At 54.4% G+C, this 19,227-nt stretch overlaps 1 protein-coding gene across 1 annotated transcript in view; it reads right to left on the reverse strand.

The window, feature by feature from the left end:
* Window positions 1–19,227, reverse strand: part of CUNH16orf74 (chromosome unknown C16orf74 homolog) — a 31,075-nt gene that overhangs the window by 1,616 nt on the left and 10,232 nt on the right. The window contains exon 3 of the mRNA XM_055306673.1: window positions 1,137–1,280. Within this exon, the coding sequence (XP_055162648.1) occupies window positions 1,137–1,280 (144 nt within the window). The remainder of the gene's footprint in view (window positions 1–1,136; window positions 1,281–19,227) is intronic.

Raw genomic sequence — 19,227 nt, forward strand, 5'->3', positions numbered from 1 at the left:
GTCCCTCTTTGGACCTTAGCTTTCCCAACTATAAACTAGAGATAAGAGCGGTACTCACAGCCCTCAGGGTTGGAAGGAGAATAAACACCGTGAGCAGCATTCAGCCTGGCGTCTGGCACTTGGGAAGGTGACCAGGAAGATCACCTGGTGTGAATCATTGATGAGAAGGCCCAGAACCAGGCCTGACATAGGGCCCGGCCCAGAGGGGGTCCTGTGGCTTCCCTTCCTCCTGAGTACCCACCCTGGTGGGCAAGCTGCGATCCAGGCTCAGCACTTCTGGAAAAGTCTACCCAAAGCCCCCCAGCAGACTTCTGGAGCCCCACATCGGCCTGGTTAGCCTGTGCTCCCTGATGGCTGGTGGGCTGTCTGATGCTGGCCACTGGGAGGGCGCTTCGCTAGGGGCACGGCGCGAGCTCCAGGTCACACGGCTGGGTCTGAATCCCAAGCCTGCCACTTACCAGCTACATGGCGAGTGTCTCCACCCCTCTGAACCTCAGTGTGCCCATCTACCAAATGGGGATGAAAACGAGACCTAGCCCAGAGTCACCCTGAGGACCCCATGAAGAAAAGCTCACTGTTTATATCAGTATTTCTTCTGATTATTTTTTGAAATAGCAGCCACAGCACCTAACACAGGCGTGGCTCCAGAAATCTCTTTGATGAACAGGTTGTCTCACCGGCTCCAACAGCATCCACAGAGGGCAGGTGGGGGCATGGGTCTGTCTCCTCCCCGCTCCCTGCAGCTGGAAGGCCCAGAGAGCAGCTCGGCCCAACATGGTGTTTCCAAGCCCATCCCATCCAGCTGAACTGCTGTGGCCGGCAAGCACCCGTCCCCAGCTGGCAGGGGAAGGCACATCCATCCATTACCTCGCTGGGCCCGCCCAGCCCCATCCATCACTGGCCCTGGCTGCCGGCAGGGGCTGTCTAGCTAATTACTTAATATGCCACATCTTGCTGAGGGTGGTGCATGCAAGGGGCCCTCGGTGGATCGTACGCAGATCCAAGCATAAATTTTTAACAAACCCCAGCAGGTGGGGACGTGGGCTCAGAGCCACGGAACAAAAGGGGCTGTCCCCGTGAGCTGTCCCCAGCCAGGTCCCTCAGACACACTGGCAGTGGTGGCAGGGCGGCCTCACCTGTCTGCCTGGAGTCCCGTGGCAGCATCATGCCCGTGGGGGTCGGGGGGGTGATGATGATGTTGGGCACATCCAGGTGCTTGTCGCTCAGGACGGGGGCCTCGTCATGGTTGCTGCCGCTGCTGCTGCCACACATTTTCAAGCCTGAGAGGGCAGGCCGTGGGACACACACGTACACACAGGACAGGCAGACAAGCATCAGTGGCCACTGGGAACTGCCTGCTGTGGGCTGCCTGCCTCCCTCCCTCAGCACCGCTTCTCAGGCAGGACGGGAGTGCTGTCCCCACTTTGCATGCACGGGACCCCCGGACAGAGCACGACCTGTCCAAGCTTGCATTGTTCAGGGAGGGCACCGAGTTTTACCTGCTGGGCTCACTAACGTGGCTCCAGCACCCAGCGCGGCGTGTGACACGCGGAGGGCGCCCAGAGCAGCACTCTGAACGGATGCGGGCAGCGCAGTGCGGACCGGAGCCAGGCCCGTGTGACGCGGAGCCGCACCTGTCCATACCGCTCCCCCTTGTCACCTTCTGAAAGAGTGTTTGTGGGATGGGGCGCATTTCTCCCTAGTGCATTTGACTGGATTTCCCAGTGGAGCTGTCTGAGCCTGGCGTTTTCTTTGTGCAAAGACTTTGGATTATGAATTTGGTGTCTTTCACAGACAGGGGGCTAGCCAGGTTTTCTGTTTCTTTTCCTGTGTCAGTTTGGATAGGCTGGGCTTTTCCAGGAACGTGGCCATTTCTTCCACGTTGGTGAATTTGTGGTCCTGGGGCTTCTGCTAATGAAGTTCGGGTGACCCAGCCACGCCCAGTTACACACCTCCCGGCTGACACAGAAGCACCCAAACCATCCACACCACACGCCTGCCTTGCTCCGTCATACTTCCTGTCTGAGTCAGTGGAACCACGACCCGCTAGAAACCAGAGTGTCCACCACAATTCCGTTTTCTGCTTCACCCTCCAACCCCCAAGCCGACCTAACCAATCACAAGCCAACAGGTGCCATCCCTCAGCATCTTTGCCATCCTTCTCCTTCCCCACGCTGCTAACCAGTTCTTTCTGCCAGGAGCTATGAACCTGATCATACCTGATCTTGACAACTGGCTATAAGCAGTAGGTCCCAAAGTGTGTTCCCTGGAACACGGGCCTCTGAGACTCCCTCAGGAAGAGGGTCCCATGATCACATGAGTTCGGGAATACCACATAGTTGAATGCTGACCGGATCCCATCCAATCTATCTTTCTCTTGGAGATTCTCATGGATATTAGAGAATTAAAGGCTCTGAGAAGTCCTGCAGTAGGGAAGCAGCTTTAATTGGGCTTAATCCTGGGCTTCCTGAACTTAAATAATCTTGGGGTCTGTTTTTGGGGGAAGGCCTGTTAATATCTCACAGAACCATGAGTCATGAAATACATTTTGGGAAATGTTGATGATAAATTACAGCCAGTCTTCACAATCTGGGCTGAACTACCTGCATGCAACCTTATTTTCTGCCATCTGCCCACACGCCCCAAACTGCTCAGTTCCCAAAACTCTGGGCTCCCAGCACCTTCGGGCCTTTGCATGTGCTAGTCTCTGCCTGGAATGCTCTTTCTTTCTTTGCTGGGATAACGGGCTCCTACTTACCCTTCAAAGCCCAGCAAAATAGGCTCTTCTTTGGGGAAGATGTCCCAGCAAATGCGACCCCTCCCTCCTTTGTCCTACACTGATTCATTCATCAATCTTCTTCAGCACTGATCACACTGTATTGAAACATTAGTTCTTAATTCTGTCTCCCTTTACCGCGAGCGTCTGGAGGGCGGCCAGTGTCTCACTCATCTATTTCCCTTGGGCCCACATGGTGCCTGGGGGAGAGCAAGTGGAGTGCTTTAAACTGTAAATGAGAAACACCTTCAGGCACCATTGAGCTGGGTGTTAGCATTCCTGTCTCTGGGCCCCACCACTTTGTTTCTCACCCCAAACAGCCCCGGACTGGGATGACATTTGCTCAGGTACCTGGGTCCCTGGCCAACAGCAGGAGCTGAGTAATGGGGTGATGGATGGTCATTCCTGCCGCTCCTCGACGGCCCCTGGTTGGGGGGGAGGTCACTGGTTCTCAAGCACGTCCCCAAGAGGCAGAGTCTAATTCACCTCCCCTTCAGTGTGGTTGGACTTAGCACAGATTATAGTGCACAGCCTATGACAGAAGGCATGGCATGTGACTTCCAACACAAGGTCACAAAAGACTGCAACTTCTTCCTTTCCCTCTCACTCTGGGGTATGCCAGGCACCAAGCTGCGGGGTGAGCAAGGGGTGGGGGTGGGGGCGGGGGCAGGCCTGTGTGGTGAGGAGCTGAGTCTTCCTGCCAACAGCCGTGTGAGGGAGCCATCAGGAAAGTGAGTTCTCCAGCCCAGTCAAGTCTTTGGATGACACTGCAGCCCTGGCTGACAGCTTGAAGGTGGCCTGACAAGAGATCCTGAACCAGAACCTCCCCCACGAAGTCAGTCCTGAATACCCAAGCCACAGACACGGAGATAATAAATGTTAAAGCCACGGAGTTTGAGGGTAATTTGTTATAGAGAATTGGAAACCGATGCAGTCCACACAGCTCACTCTGACCATAGGGGGAAAGGACAGCAGGTGCACAGTGGGAATACCACACCCACCGTGCCATGGGAAAGTCACAAGGGGCTTCTCAGGGTGACCTTCAGTCACCTAAGGGGTGTTCCTCTGATGGGAAATTCATGCCTGGACAGTCAAAGACAGCCTGTTCGAATCCACAAAAGCATGAACATCAGATGACCTAAAGCAATGGAATTGGGCCAATTTCTTGGCCCATCTGTAGCTTGACCTGGGCTGTGAGCTCAGAAGAGCTGCCAGCAGCAGGCACAGTGGGGAGTGCCCTAACTGTAAATCAGGCCAGCTGCTCACTATCAGTGTGACCCTGGGCAAGTCACATCTCCCCTCCAGGCCTCTGTGTGGTCAAGAATTCAACCAACTTGCAAAGAGGTCTGGCCTCTGTGCTTGGAGGCCCTGGATGCCATGCCTGGCAGGAGAACTTTTGTTTGCCTGAGGGCCCTTGTCACATTGGAGAGTCCAGCCACATGGCCTTTGGGTGACACTCAAAGGGACTGGAGACAGATCTTCCACGTGAGCAATCAATTGTGCCTTTGTAATGGAGTCCCAGTGTATTTGTGTCCTTGGGCTGCTGTGACAAAAGGGCTCAAACAATAGAACTCTACTCTCCCACCTTCTGGAGGCCAGAAGTCCGAGAGCACCATGTCGGCAGGGCTGGTTCCTCCTGAGTCAGCGAGGGAGACTGTGTCCCAGGCCTCTTCCCCGGCTTTCGGTGGTTTGCTGGCAATCTTTGGTGTCCTTTGGCTCACAGACACATCACCCCAATTTCTGCCTTCATCTTCACACAGCTTTTCCCTGTGTGTGAGTCTATGACAAAATTTTCCCTTTTCATAAGGACACCAGTCATATTGCATCATGGACTATAATCCATAATAATCCATACTGGATTATTACCCTACACAGTATGACTCCTTCTTAACTAATCACATCTGCAAACATCGTATTTCCAAATAAGGTCACATTCTGAGGGTACTGGGGGCTAGGACTTCAATATGTGAATTTGGGGGGAGACTATTCAGCCCAGAAACACCCAGTAAAACCTCTGAACACCGGGACGCCTGGGTGGCTCAGTGGTTGAGTGTCTGTCTTCAGCTCAGGTGGTGATCCTGGGGTCCCAGGATCAAGTTCCGCATCAGGCTCACCATGGGGAGTCTGCTTCTCCCTCTGCCAATGTCTCTGCCTCTCTCTCTGTGTTTCTCAGAATAAATAAACAAAACCTTAAAAAAAAAATTCTGAGCATGGAGGGCCACGTGACCTTCCCTGGTTGGCACCCCTCCGTGCGCGCGCGCGCGCGTGTGTGTGTGTGTGTGTGTGTGTGTCACACATCTAAACCAAGAGTGTAACACATGTATCACTCTGTGAGGAGAGGACGATGAGAGCTCTGTCTGGACGTTTCCTGGTCTCTGCCCCACACACTCCCTCTGATTGGCTGATTGGACTCTGTGTCCCTTCCCTGTAATAAATCATAACCATGAGTACAAGAGCTTTCAGAGAGTTCTGTGAGTCTTTCTAGGAAAGACTGCAGCTGGGGTCAGAAGTGAGGGTGTTCTGTGGACTGTGTTCTCTCTGACTTCCTGTTTTCACTGACAAAATGGGGTGGGGGGGCCCACCTCTGTGGCTGGGGAGAGGATGACACAGCACCTGGCACCCTGCCTGCTCCCGCTGAACACGGCAGCCTTCCTGCCCTGCACGGCTTCCTCCTTCACTCACACCAAACTCAGGCCTGGAGTCTCTCTCCCAGGCAATGCCCCAGCCTCCTCCCAGTCCTGAACCCCGATCCTATTTCCTCCCTGGGCTGGTGCCCTGCCCCCCCCCAATCTCCCAGGCCAGTTAGTTCTGCAGGAAGAGGCCATCTCCCAATCAGACTACAGGCCCCTCAGGATCACCCAGGGAGGCTGCCGCCAACTCCATCTGAAGCAGTACAACCCAGAATGTAAAACAGGTAAAAGGAAGGCACTTGGAGGAGGCCCTCCTGTTATCATGTGTAGTGGTGGACATTGACAGATTCTTTGCTGCATGCCAGACACAGTGCTGAGCCCCCAATGGACTCTTTCTCCTTTGGTCTCCACTGCTGCCCCCCTGCTGTGTGAAGGCTAACCAGCCCCATCTCATGGATGTGGAGACTGAGGACCAGAGGAAGAACCTGCACTCGGTTCAACAGCTAGTGTATAGTGGAGTCAGGATCTGAACTCAAACCCAATCTGACTCCAAAAGTTGGTGATTCTTTTAAGCACAATTCTAATTCTATATACTGGAGCTGGCAAACTTTCTGAAAAGGACCAGACAGTAAATATTTTTTACTTTGGGGGCTTTGTGGTCTTCTGTTGCAACTGCTAAACTTAGCCATTGTCATGGGAAGGCTGCCACTGACAATATGCAAATGAATGAGTGGCTGTGTTTCAATAAAACTGAATTTACTTATATATTTTTTAAAGTAGGCTCCAGGGGGCACCTGGGTGGCTCAATGGTTGAGCATCTATCTGCCTTTGGCTCAGGTTGTGATTCCAGGGTCCAGGGATTGAGTCCCACATCCAGCTACCCATAGGGAGACTGTTTCTCCCTCTGCCTCTCTCTTGTATATCTCTCATGAATAAATAAATAAATAAAATTTAAAACATAACGATAAAGTAGGCTTCAAGGCCCAACACAGGGCTTGAATTCACGACCCTGATACCAAGAGTCCTGATGCTTTTTTAACCGACCAAGCCACCCAGGCACCCCACAATAAAGCTTTATTTACAAAAACAGGCATCGTGCTAGATTTGGCCCAAGGGCTGTGGTTTGCCAATCCCTGCCCTATAACATTCAGAAGTCAGGGAGTGTGGATCCGGAACATGCCTGATGTCCTAATAGGCAGTTGCAGAACCACAAAAGCCTGAGGTTGGTTAATGCCAAAAACAAGAACAAAATCCCAAACCTGGCTGCTGCTGTATAGTGACAATACCTACCTCTGATGGGTATTGGGCTTGAGGAAATGAATGAATTCGCGTAAAGCACTTGCCCAGCGAGCCAGGGGCCTAGAGGATGCTCAATCCCTGTTAGCTTTCTCTATAATCATCCATAAAGAGCGTCTCATGGAGTGCTGGCAACAAAAGGAAGCTCTGATTATTGTTATCTTTAACAGGAGGGAGCCTCCCTGCTCCCTCTCTGAGGCCCCTTCCTCCGTGAATATTCCCAAGTTCTAAAATAAAATGCTAATAGGGAAGAGCCATACTCCTCCCGGGGCCCCACATTTGCATTTTAACAGGTTCTGGGAGCTTGGCGACAAAGCCCACATTCTTAATCAGGAAGCATCAGGTCACTTGGTGGGCCCTGGAGAGATGCTAGAGGCGGAGAGGAGAGAGGGGAGGGGAGGGGGTGGAGAGAGGAGAGAGGAAAGGAGGAGGGTGGGACTCCAGCACCTCTGAAATCCCGTCACCCCCTCGCCGCCACTGGGCCTGGCCCAGCCTCCAGCAGAGGTGGCTGAGCAAGAGGGAAAAAGCTCTCGGGAGATAAAACCTACTTTGGGGATTAAAAACAAATGCCAACCCTGCCCTAGACAAGGAGCTCATTTATGCTAAAGCCAGAACTGTTACTTGTTAATTATGTGCCCGCCTCAGGCCTTTAAAAGCCCATTTCCTGAAGGGGTGGGCTTGGCTAGGATGGGGGGGGGGGCAGGCCCCAAGGAGGCAGGGGGTAAAGAACGGATCCCAGTGCCCCCAAAATACTGAAGTCTTTCAGGGTGCAACAGGGAGCCTGTGCAGGAGGCTTTCCAGCGGGCAGTGGTCACCTGACTTGGACTGGGCTTGGGCTCTGGGTCATGCACCATTCTGGACCTTGAAGCTAGAGCAGGCCAGACAGCCAAACCCTGGCCTCCAGGAGCCTGCCTTCTCTGCGGGTGAAATGGGGAGACACTGTGCTATGAGGCCAGACTTCCTCTGAAACCTGGGTCTGCCTTTTCCCAGCCCAAGGGGACTGGATTTCCATCTTGGCTGCTCACTGGGAATCACGTGGGAAGTTTGAAAAATACCAGTTGAGGACCCCACCCCCAGAGAGCCTGATTTCACTGTACTCTGGCCACCAGGGATTTTTTTTTTTTTTAAAGTAGTTTCCAAGCCCAGCTTGCACCTCAACAAGAGGCTTTAACTCATGAACCTGAGCTGAGATCAAGGGTTGGATGCATAAAGGACTGGGCCACCCAGGCACCCCTCGGGGCCAGCAGGAGTTTTGAAAGTGCCCAGGGGAGTCTAACAGCCAGGGCAGGGAATCCCCAAGCTAGAGTGACTGTGGGAACACATGGCACTACTCTAGGCCTGTTTCCTGGCTGTAAAAGTGGAGTCACAGCAGTTTCTTGGGCACGAAGCACCTGGTGTGTGGCTGCCAGGTGCAGGAGGAGTGACCAAGGGTGAGCCCATGGGCTGGGGCCTGGGGGAGACTGAGGCGGAAGACCATACCTCACGCAGCTTCCCTACACCACCCCTTGGAGTGGATGCTAGGCCCACAGCCGTTCTCCAGGCAAGAAAACCAAGGCTCAGAGAAAGGAGGTGCTGGAGGACACGTGGAGGCCAGGTGGCTCCAGGCCTCAGCTCTCGCCCTGCCCCTTTGGGTATCAGCCACCACTTCTCATCTTTCAGAAGCCCCGAGCCAGGCCAATGCTTTGCTCAGGATGCCCCAGTTCCCCAGGCGGCAATCAGCAGTCCCCAGGCCACTCCCAGGCCACAGCAGACACCTGTTGCCCTCAGCCGGCTTCGTGGCTAAAGGGCGCCCTCTGCTGCTTTTTTTGAAAACGGCACTCGGACTGGCACCCAGCTTGGAAGGGACCATGTCCCTGGGACGGTGTTCACTCTTCCCAAAGGCACTGTCGCACACACAGTGATTCTGTTGGAGCCAAGATGTAGTGGAGGCCAGAACGTACACCTGGGCTTCAGTACACCTGGCAGTGACTCCACCTCTTTGGACCCTGCTTCCTCACCTGCAAAATGAAGGTAAATAATCATCCCCACCTCCAGGGGGCGCTGCGGGGAGTTAATGCCCACATGGCTCACTCCCGCCAAGGGGTGCAATCATTTATGTGCATTTTGCAGGTGAGAAATCCACATAGTTGGCCCTGCGGAGCATGCTGCGTAAACACAAGTGGTTATTTAATAGCATGAGATTCCGACCTTAGCGCTTATTCATTGATTCAGCCACTATTGAGCACCTACTGGATGCCACGCAGCTGCTGTTACTCCTAGCCACCTGAGCGCAGGTCAGGGACCTGGACCCACCCGTGCCGTGCGTGGGACAGCTGGAGTGGGGGTGGCTCTGACGAAATACTCCTGGTTCCAACTTAATACTCGGAGGCACAATTTCCTTATTGGATTGGAACAACCCTGGCTCTAGGGGTCCAGGAGGAGGGAAACTGAGCCGACTCTCCGTTCTGCTGGCTGGCTGTTACCCCACCTCGCTTGGTCCTGACCTTCTCATCTGAGGCTCCCTTCCCTTGCGGCACAGAGCCCGGCCCAGGGGAGGGGCAAGCTGGGTGGGCCACTAGTGAGCACCCACTATGTGCTAGGTGCTGGGGACACGGCAGAGGAGAAAGAGTCTCAACATGTTTCTCTGTCCTCCACCCTCCCGGCCCCAGTGTGGAAGTGAGGCCCCAAAGATTTCAGAGTCAGATGGAAAAAACAGAGAGCCCTGGTGTTTCAAGGTGCTGTCTCACATTGCTGTGGCTGCGGTGGCGGCACAGGGTGGAGTGTGGGCGGCTGTGTGAGCTCCCTGAGGGGAGGTCTTCCCAGTGAGGCCGATGTGTGAGAAGCCCATCTTCCAGAAGGGCACACTAGTGGCCAAGGAGTCAGAGGCCATGCCCAGGGTCATGTGGGAACTGGCGCAGAGCCCTGCCTTCCCAAGGCCGGGAAGCAAACACTTTCCAGAGCCTGGGTCAGTAGTCAGAAGCAGATGATGGGGAGGAGCAGCAGGACAGGGTTAGGAGGGGAAGGTGAGGGCACTGGGGTCAGCCACAGCATGCATAAAGGCCCTGGGGCAGGAGCAGGGTGCGCTGGGGCCAGCACTAACTCCTCCAAGATGACCAGATGACCGGATGTCGGATTTAGTGTAGGTCTTTCAAAAAAAAACAAAACAAAAAACCAAGCCGACAAATGCCTCCAAGGGTTCCAGATGCACTTAATCCTTTTTTTTTTTTCATTCCAATTAAGCGGAAAGCCTTTGCATTATTATGGATGAGGCCAGGGCAGTGAGAGTGGTTTTACCTTTTCCGAGTCAGCCTGGGCCCAGTGGAGCCAGCAGTGGATGTTTTAAATCTCTTTTTAATTAAGGAAAAAGCCCCAGCTTGCGTCAGGGATGAGCTGCTGGAGCGAGAGGCTGGGAGGAGGAGCCGGAGAGGGTGGGGCGCTGTAAGGTGGGACGAAAGCACACCCCTCCGGCCAACCGGAGCCTGCCTGCCCTCCCCCTGGGGCCCCCTGGTTCCTAACCCCAGCCTCTCTGGAGGGCTTCTTGGATCTCACCTGGGGGTGGGTGCTGAGGGTGCAATGAGAGCCCAAGTCCAAGAAAGTAGGCAAAAACACCTGGGCTGGGCAGCGGCCGGGGCTGTGGGAAATGCTTGCCGTGTGCAGCATAGAGTCCCTCAGCCACTGCACCGCAGACCATGCTTTGGGGAGGGGGCTGCCTGGAGGTGGGGTATGTGGCCCTGACCTCTAGAGGCTGTAGTGCCCTCCAGCTGTGACCACTGAAAATGTCTCCAGATGCGGCCAGTATTTCCTGGAGGTGGAGTTACCAGGTAAAATACAAATTAAAAAAATACAAATCATTTTTTGGTACAAGTCCCATGCAATATTTGGGACATACTTTATACCAGACAATTATTCTTTGTGCACTTGAAATTCAAATGTAATGGCATCCTGTTTTATGTTATTTTTCCCCCCAAATCTGGAAACTCTACGTAATGGGGTGGGGGTGGGGGGCAAAAATCCCCCTGGTTGAGAAGTCGAGAACATGGTCATAGCTGTTGCTAATTGCCACGATAGCTCGGCCTTTCTGAGCAGGCACCTGAGAGCCCCTGGTTTCCTTTGTCCCTTGTGGCTGGGCTGGGGCCACGGGAGGGAGCTGCGGGGGGGCCAGAGCCACAGGGACTGGTGGCTGGACTCTGCCTTTTACCAGCTGTGTGGGCTGAGCAATTTTCTTACCCTCTCTGAGCCTCTATTTGCAAACTCACAGAGAGGATAAGTAAAAGGGCAGTACCCAGGTTGCCTCCTTTATTAGAATAAAGATTTGAACTTTCACCCAAGATAGTGATCTATAACCCACAGGGCTCTCCTGAGGATGTGTGACATTAAGTGGAAGATGTCTGGGGCAGCCTGAGCTTAGAATGGGGGCTTAGTGGGGCTAGGACTGTTATTACTGCCACCAGGGGCCACTAGGCAAGTAGATTCCAGCTAGGCCCAGAGGCAGGAGGTGAACGGGGCCTACCTGAGCAAACCTGTGAGCTCCTGGGGATGCCCGAGCCCTGAGGACAGCCCTGAGGATGTGTCATCCCAGCTGTGGGCAGCTGGCGCGTGAGAGGGGCCATGGATGGACAGCCACACAGCGGAGCAGATCAAAAGCTCAAGGCCCAAGTGGCATTTGGCATTTGAGAAGCAGAGCGGCAGCAGGTGCCACCATGGAGAACTGAGGCTGTGGGTCCCCCCGGGGAGGCCTGGATGTCTCCTTCCATGTGTTCTCTGGTCAGCGCCACATGGGCCAGGCCTTTCCCAGGATCCAGCACTGCCCTGCACACCTCTGATTCACTGGAAGCTCAGTGAACCTTCACAGAGGGCTGGTGGCTCTGGACAGGGTGAGAGGGTTGGCCTGCCCAGGGCCTAAGGGTGTGCTGGCCCTCAGTGCAGGGGAAAGACGAGTGCAATGATGACAATCCCCCCAACACCTTGTATGGAGGTCCTGCCACCCCCTACAGGTTTCAGCACCTGAGATTATCTAAGCAGCCCCCCAAGGAGACTGTGGTGGCCCCACCCAACAGCGGGGGAAACTGAGGCAAAGATAGGCTGCACCACCTGCCCCTAATCACACAGCTGCTGCCCACAGCACAAGCCCCAGCCCACCAGAGGCAGCACCATGTCAGCTGTAAAATCCTGTGTGGTGACAAATGATGTACAGGGGTGACAGACAGAAAGTGGCCAGCCCAGAGCATCCCACTGGGTCCTCAGGTTGGCACAGGGTGGGGCAGACCAGCCCTTACTTTGCCGAAACTGAGACTCGGGGAAATTCGTGCCTTCACCTGGGGTCTCAGAACAGATCAGGCTCCCCAGTGACTTCAGAGGAGGTCAGAGGAGGGTCTCAGAGGAGTTTTGGGAGTGGCTTGGGCACGTCAAAGCTCCTTGCTCAACAAAAGAGGTGACACACACAGAGGTCGGGGGCTGGGAAGGGACAAAGGCAGAAGCTGACCAGGGCTGTTAGGGGTCAGGGAAGGGTTCGCCTTGTGGGGAATGTGAGGGGGCCCCCAGAGGACTGGAAGGTTCTGTTTCTCTATGGGGACGCTGGTCTGGTCAGTGTGTGAAATCACACGGAGTAGCTCCTCACAGCCTGTCTTACATCAATAAGAATGCAAACCTATCTTGCAGAAATGAAACAAACCCCCCTGAGATAGCACTTTTTACCCAGGAGATCAGCAAGAATCAAAAAGAGGCCATTACCACTCCGTTAGCTTAGCCTTTCCCCATGTGGAGGATGCAGGGCCTTTGGGTGTGACTTCTAAGGTCATGTGCCAAAACTCTTAAAATGACAAAGGCACTTGCCCTCTGACTTGGCAGTGCTGCTTCTGGGAATGTCCCACTGCCAGGCTCCCTCATGAGTGCATGGGACATGGTGGGTGAAAGACCAGCTGGAGATGGTTAGGACATGAGGGGGGGGGCCCCCACACAAGGAATATTATGCAGCTGCATAAAAGGACTGGTCACATGATCCACAAGGGACCCTGTTCCCGTGCCTGCAGATCAGTGAAAGGACGAAGAGGTGGAATGGCTTGTGTTGGAAAAAGAAAAGGAATAGACCCAGGAACATGTCTGTGCATGCAGACATAGAATATTCCAGAAAGATGGGCAGCCCTGGTGGTGCACTGGTTTAGCGCCGCCTGCAGCCTGGGGTGTGATCCTGGAGACCCGGGATCGAGTTCTGCGTTGGGCTCCTTGTGTGGAGCCCGCTTCTCCCTCTGCCTGTGTTTCTGCCTCTCTCTCTCTATGTCTCTATGAATAAATAAATAAATAAATAAATAAATAAATAAATAAATAAATAAATAAATAAATAAATCTTAAAAAAAAAAAAAGAATATTCCAGAAAGAGACCCAAGGCAGCTGTAACTATGGCTGTCTCCAAGCAGGTGGCTGGGAGAGAGGCTAAGGCAGATTTACTTTTTACTACGTATCCTTTGGTACATTTTACATTCTGTACTGTGGGGGTATTTTATAGATTCAGAAAATAATGAAAAAGAGAGAGAAAACATTTTCCAAAGGGGAGTTACAGATAAATGGATGTAGGAGGTAGGAAGGAGGAAGGTTGGTTGTGCTGCTGCAGGAGAGGTCTGATCAAGGTGAGGGGCTGAGAGAGTAAACAGGCAGAGAAATGCCACAGGGAGACTTCAGAGTGTAGACCTGGAGAGGCAGAAGCAGGGATGGGAATGCTCCTTCTCAGGAGAGTGGCCCAGCGTGTGGCTAGGACAGCAGTGTGACAGGAGCTGAGGCCAACTGGAGGGGCGGGGGTTGGCTAGGACTTATAGGACAGGTGGCCTCAAGGCCTGTGCCTTCTTGGCCTACAGCCCTGGCCCCACAGTCCCTCAGTGGAACCTGTGGCCCGAGTGGACATTGTGCCTGATGGCCCAGCAGACCTGAGGGCGGCCTGCTGACAGCTCCCTAGGACCTGCCTGCCACCGAGCTGGGGGGACCTTGTGCTCAGGGCCAGGCACACCGTCACTACCCTCATCTCGGTCCTGCCCAAGGTCATGCCCCTCCTAGCACTCCTCTCCAGTATGTCCAGCAGACAGGCAGGGAAAGGCCTGTCCCCCTCTATCTGGGACACCAGTGGGGGGCCACTGTAGCTCTAGAGCCCGCCCACTGTGGGTACTGGTCCTCAAGGCGCCCTGGGCCAGTCAGCTTGCTTGTGACCCTCCCAGCCATTCCTCCCTCCTTCAGGACAGCAGGTGTTAGCAGGGGGGTGGTGGGATGGGGGTGGTTAGTCTAAGCAGGACATGGGGCTAAATCCGGGCAGGGAGCCAGGAGGGCTGCTGGCTCGCCCTTGGGGACCGGGCGGGGCGGAATTAAGTACCATCTGCTTGGGCATTTAAGATGGTCTCTGATTAGCCACCCCTCCCTGGAGCCGGTGGGGGTCTCCCTGCCCTTTGAGCCCCTGCCTTCTGGGTTTTAGACAAGCTAACCTTGTCACCTTGGGCAGTTACTCCCCAGCCCAGGGTCCATGTGAAAAGCACAGATGCTGGCTCCAGACCCCAGTTCTCACCCTGGACTGCCCGGGAGAATCAGCTGGGAGTGTCATAAACACGTCCTTGCCCAGGACCCCCACCCCCACCAACCAAATCCCCACCCTCTGGGGAACAGGGCCACTGAGGTTTCAAAGCCTCCCATGTAATCCCAAAGTGCATCCCTGCAGGTTGGAATCACATGGAAGTCTTGGACTCCGGGTCTGCACTGATTCTAGGGATCCCTACTACTAATGCAAGAAATTCCTGATGCCACATCTCGGCTGTCATGGCCCTGCTTGCCCCAGGGGCCTCAGTGCCTCCTGCTTGGCCCCTCAGCCCCTCATTCCTGTCACACTCCCCTCTTCACTGCTCATCAGCTCACCAAACTTGTTCCTGTCTTGGGCCTTTGCGTCTGCTGTTCCCTTTGCCTGGAGCACTGTTCCCTGCCTCCACATGGCTGGCTCAAACGTATGAAGTCCCCAACTCGTTCTGAAAATTGCTCAATGAGATGCCTGGGTGGCTCAGTGGTTGAGCACCTGCCTTTGACTCAAGGTGTGATCCTGGAGTCCCGGGATCGAGTCCCACATCGGACTCCCTGCATGGAGCCTGCTTCTCCCTCTGCCTGTGTCTCTGCCTCTCTCTCTCTCTGTGTGTCTCTCATAAATAAATAAATAAATAAATAAATAAATAAATAAATAAATAAACAAACAAACAAATAAATAAATAAAATCTTTAAAATGAAAAAAACGAAAATAGCTCAAAATGCATTAGCCAAATGGATACCTTTATCTTTCCCTCCACATGGAGCTCCCAGTCCTTGCTGGAGTAAACCCCAAATTCCCTGCCCCTGCCCCCCAATCTATCTGGCTGCTCTCTCCTTGATCACCTGCTGTCTCCTTCCACATGCCCCTGGCACTTCCTGCTGCCTCGGCTTCCCTGCCCTCTCCCAGCCCCACCGTGTCAGGCTTGCATGCTTCCTCGGGGCCACCCCTGCCCAGCGGCCGGGCTGCTAGTTTCCCTCCTAGCACACAGCAGGTAGTACTCAGGTGGCTGTTCACCTCTCTCACCCTCCCAGTTCCATGTGGTCAAGAAGCGCGGCAGCCTTGCTCAGGTCTGAAGCCCTGTATTTGGCCCTGAGTCGGTGCACAGTAGGGGTGCAATCAATGTTTGCGCAATGAGCAGTCTCTCTACCAGCTTGCCCATAGCAGCGGGTGGCTCAAACCAAGAGTTTGCCCCAGAAGGGGTCATGCTTCATGACTCTCATCTTCGCTGTGACCTGTGGCTCGTCTCAGGCTTCCCGACACCAAGTCAAAAATGGGCATGGTGTCTACAAGCCTCCAACCACCCCATGCCTGGGTTACAGGCCAGTGGAAGAGAGGCTCTGACCCCCCTGCAAGGGAGGTGACAGAAATGCCTGGACAGCTGGGGGGGGTGTGTGACAAAGAGGGCGTACCCGTGTCCCCAGTCCCCACCATCACCACTGTCACCTGCTCGGCAGAAGAGATTAAAGACCCCACCTACACCAGACCCTAACAGTGGGCTGTCCTCCCAAACACACGGCCAGTCCTTCTCAAGATGCTCAAGATTCCAAAGACAGGGGCTCCTGAGAAACTGTCACGGCCAGAGGAGTGAGGAGATGTGACCAGTAACTGTAAGGTGGGCTCCCAGCACATCAAAGGGGCCTGAGGGGAAAACAGGAAAGCTGAACACAGCACGGACTTTACTGATGTAACACATCTGAACTGATTCGGGGCCGTGATGCAGCGACTGTGCCCCGGTTAGCTTTAACTGTTGGGGAAACTGTAAATTTGAAACTGTACTTTCTGTAAATCTAAAACTATTCTAAAAAAATAGTCATTAAACCAAATGAGTGAGCCACCAACCCCAGTCAGAATCTCCATCTCCTGGTGCCTTTCTCCCTGGTCCAGGCGGCCCCAGAAGGACAGTCCACTGGGGCCACCCCAGCCTAGGAGTCTGTCTCTACGATAACACTGTCATTGGCTGGGGCTGGAGCTGGCACCCTCCGGGGAACCCCAGAGACCACACTCACCCTGAGGCGGCCCCCACAGGAAAGCCCACACCTCCGGGTTGACTTCCCCTGCACCTGCAGCCCCCACCAGAGCGGGAAGCTACAAAGGGCAGGGGCAGACAGGAAACCCTATCCACTGGGCACCCACTTTAGTGCTGATCTAGCTCAGATAACTCTCGAAGCCTGGCCCAGGACACGTCAGTACTCATCACTCCATTTTACAGATGGGGAAGCTGAGGCTTTGCTACATGAAGTGATTTGTACGAGGCTGCAGTTATTCTGGGACACACCTCGGAACTGAACTCAGATCCTTCTGACCCCAGCGCCACGTCACTAGTGTTCTCAAGCTTGAGCAGGCACCGGAATCTCCCAGAGGGTTTGTTAAAACCACCCCCAGAGTTTGACTCAGTAGGTCTGAGAGGGAGCCCACACGTCTGACCCGTTCCCAGGTGATGCTGAGGCTGCAGGTCTGGGGGCCCCACTCGGCTGTTTCCTGGGCAGTGCCACCTGTTGCTGGTCAGGGGAGAGAACGTGCTCACAAACCAGGGAAGCCACTCACCCCTCCCTGTTGCCTGCTAAGCCAAGCCCCTCCTGACTGGCCATGGGATGTGGAGCAGGTGAGAGTGCCCTGTGCCTCGGTCTCCCTATCTGTGAAGTTACCGACACTGTCCCGCTGCAGTAAGCATGAAATAGGCAAATCGAGGGACCCCATTCCGGGAGCAATGCCTGGCTTGCAGGGACGCCTGGCCTGTGCCAGCTGTTCTACCAGAGAGCACAGAGGAGGTGCCCTTGGGCCAGTGGAGCATTCCCACATGTCACAGCTGTGAGGGCCAGACCCCACTCTCCCTTGGACCAGAAACAAGAGGATCTCTCCCATGCCACACCCTCACTAGTCACCACCTTGGGCTGAGTCTTTGCTGTGAGACCGGAGAAGCACCTTCCTGCCCCACATGTATGGGGCTCAGGGCTGAAGTGACTCATGGGGGGGAAGAGTGTCCCCCCACATCCACACAAAACCTTTAGGTCGTGACCTTATTGGGAAACAAGGTCTTCGCAGATATGATTAGTTAAGAATCTTGGGATGAGATCATCCTGGATTTAAGGCTGGCTGTAAGTCCAAAGACTGATGTCTAGAAAGGACGCAGAGAGACACTGGGAGGAGGCTGTGTGAGGCCAGAGGCCAACGTGGGAGGACGCGGCCAGGAGCAGGGAGAGACAGGGAGGACTCTCCCTGGGAGCCTTCCGGGACAGTGTGGTGACCCTGCACGCACCTTGATGTAGGACTTGTAACCTCCAGACTGTGGAGGAACACATTTCTATTGTGTAGAGCCTCTTGGTTTGTCATAATGTGTTGCAGTAGCTCCAGGAAACTCTGACACCATCTTATAGACCGTGAAGATGAATGAGAACGTGTTAATAATGTTTCTGGCTACAGCGACTGCTTCAAATATCAACTTAAATGTTTCCTTCTCAAGAGGCCATACCAGTGGTGGTGGAAGCAAGGCCTCTGGATCGAGCCTGCCTGGGTTCACGTCCCAGCAGGTCCCAACTGTGTGGCTTCGGGCAAACTGCACTGCCTCTCTGTGCATTAACTTCCTTATCTGGAAACTGGGGATCCCAGTAGTCCCAATTCACTTGGTTGTCTGGAATGAGGGGGGTGGATCCACACAGAATGCACAAAATGGGGCTTTGTCCAGGCTAAGCCCCCAGTGAGAATTCACCATTCATTCTACTTGACGGGGTCATTCTGATTTCTGGAATTTATCCCAAACAAATCATAATTAAAAAAATCAGAAATCAGAGATGTTCGAAATGGCACTACTTACAAAAAGCAGTTAGAAACAATCCAAAGACCAACCCTCAGTGCAATGGGGACACAGGCGTTAGAGAGTGTTGGGGGATGCCTCTCCTGGCACCCAGATGCTGAGCACAAATGTGTCCCAGCCCCAGAGCCGGGTAAAAGCATGCCTGTGGGCAGCAAGGGCTGAGCCAGTAACATGGACACCGGTGTGCAGGGAAGGGGCCGCAGGGCACCGGAGCTCTGCATTTGTTGCGCACATGGCACATCCCCTACTAGAGGAGGAGGGTCTGGGGCCTCTGTGCTGGTGGGCCTGGGTCATCTTGGTTAAGCACAGAGAAGAGAATCCTGTACTCAGCTTCCTGCCCCATGCCTGTCACCTGCCCCATGTCCTGCCCCAAGAGACCTGCCACCTCCAGAGAATAAGGCTGGGTGAGGCTGGTGTGGGTAGGTGGCTGGCAGCCAAGGCCTGGTGGCAGGCCCCAACGAGCTGCAGTAAAAAATATGTGAGCAAATCTCACTGTCCCAGCAACATTCCAGCACTTAGCTCCTCCAGGTCCCAGCAATGTTCCAGCACTTAGCTCCTTCAGGGCCTGGTGGGAAGGTGGCTCTTTTAAAAGCCTCCATCACCAGGAGCATTCAGCCGCCCCCGGACAGGGGTGGGGAGATGGTGAGGGAGGGGTACAGTGGGATGTTCCCCGGGGACTCTTAGGGTCTGCAGGTCTGCATGTCCTCCCTGGTCGGACCCCCCACCCTGGGCTGAGCGGCCCTGGAGGGACCTCTGGTTTACTCGTCAAAGATGTCCTGGCACAGCAGCCAAAAGTGGAGGCAGCCCTGTGTCTGGGGAGGAATGAATGGGTAAACCAAACCTGGTTTATACACACAGGGGACTATAACTCAGCCTTTCAAAGGAAGCAAAGTCTGCCACCTGCCATAGCACGGAGGGACCTCCAGGGCATGCTGAGTGAGGTGAGCCCGGCAGGACAGGATAGATGCTGTATCACTCCTGTCACAGGAGGCCCCTAGAACAGGCAAAGTTACAGGGCCTGGAGTAGGGGGTGGGGCTGGGGAGTGAGTGTGTGACCAGGACAGAGCTCTCGGTTGCAAAGTGGACAAGGTCTGGAGGTGGATGGTGGGGACGGCTGCACAATGACATGAATGGACTTAATGCCACTGCACAGTACACTTACAAATGGTTAAGGCAGCAAATCTGA

Source organism: Nyctereutes procyonoides, unplaced genomic scaffold, assembly GCF_905146905.1.
Source record: "Nyctereutes procyonoides isolate TBG_1078 unplaced genomic scaffold, NYPRO_anot_genome, whole genome shotgun sequence".
Classification (NCBI taxonomy): domain Eukaryota; kingdom Metazoa; phylum Chordata; class Mammalia; order Carnivora; family Canidae; genus Nyctereutes; species Nyctereutes procyonoides.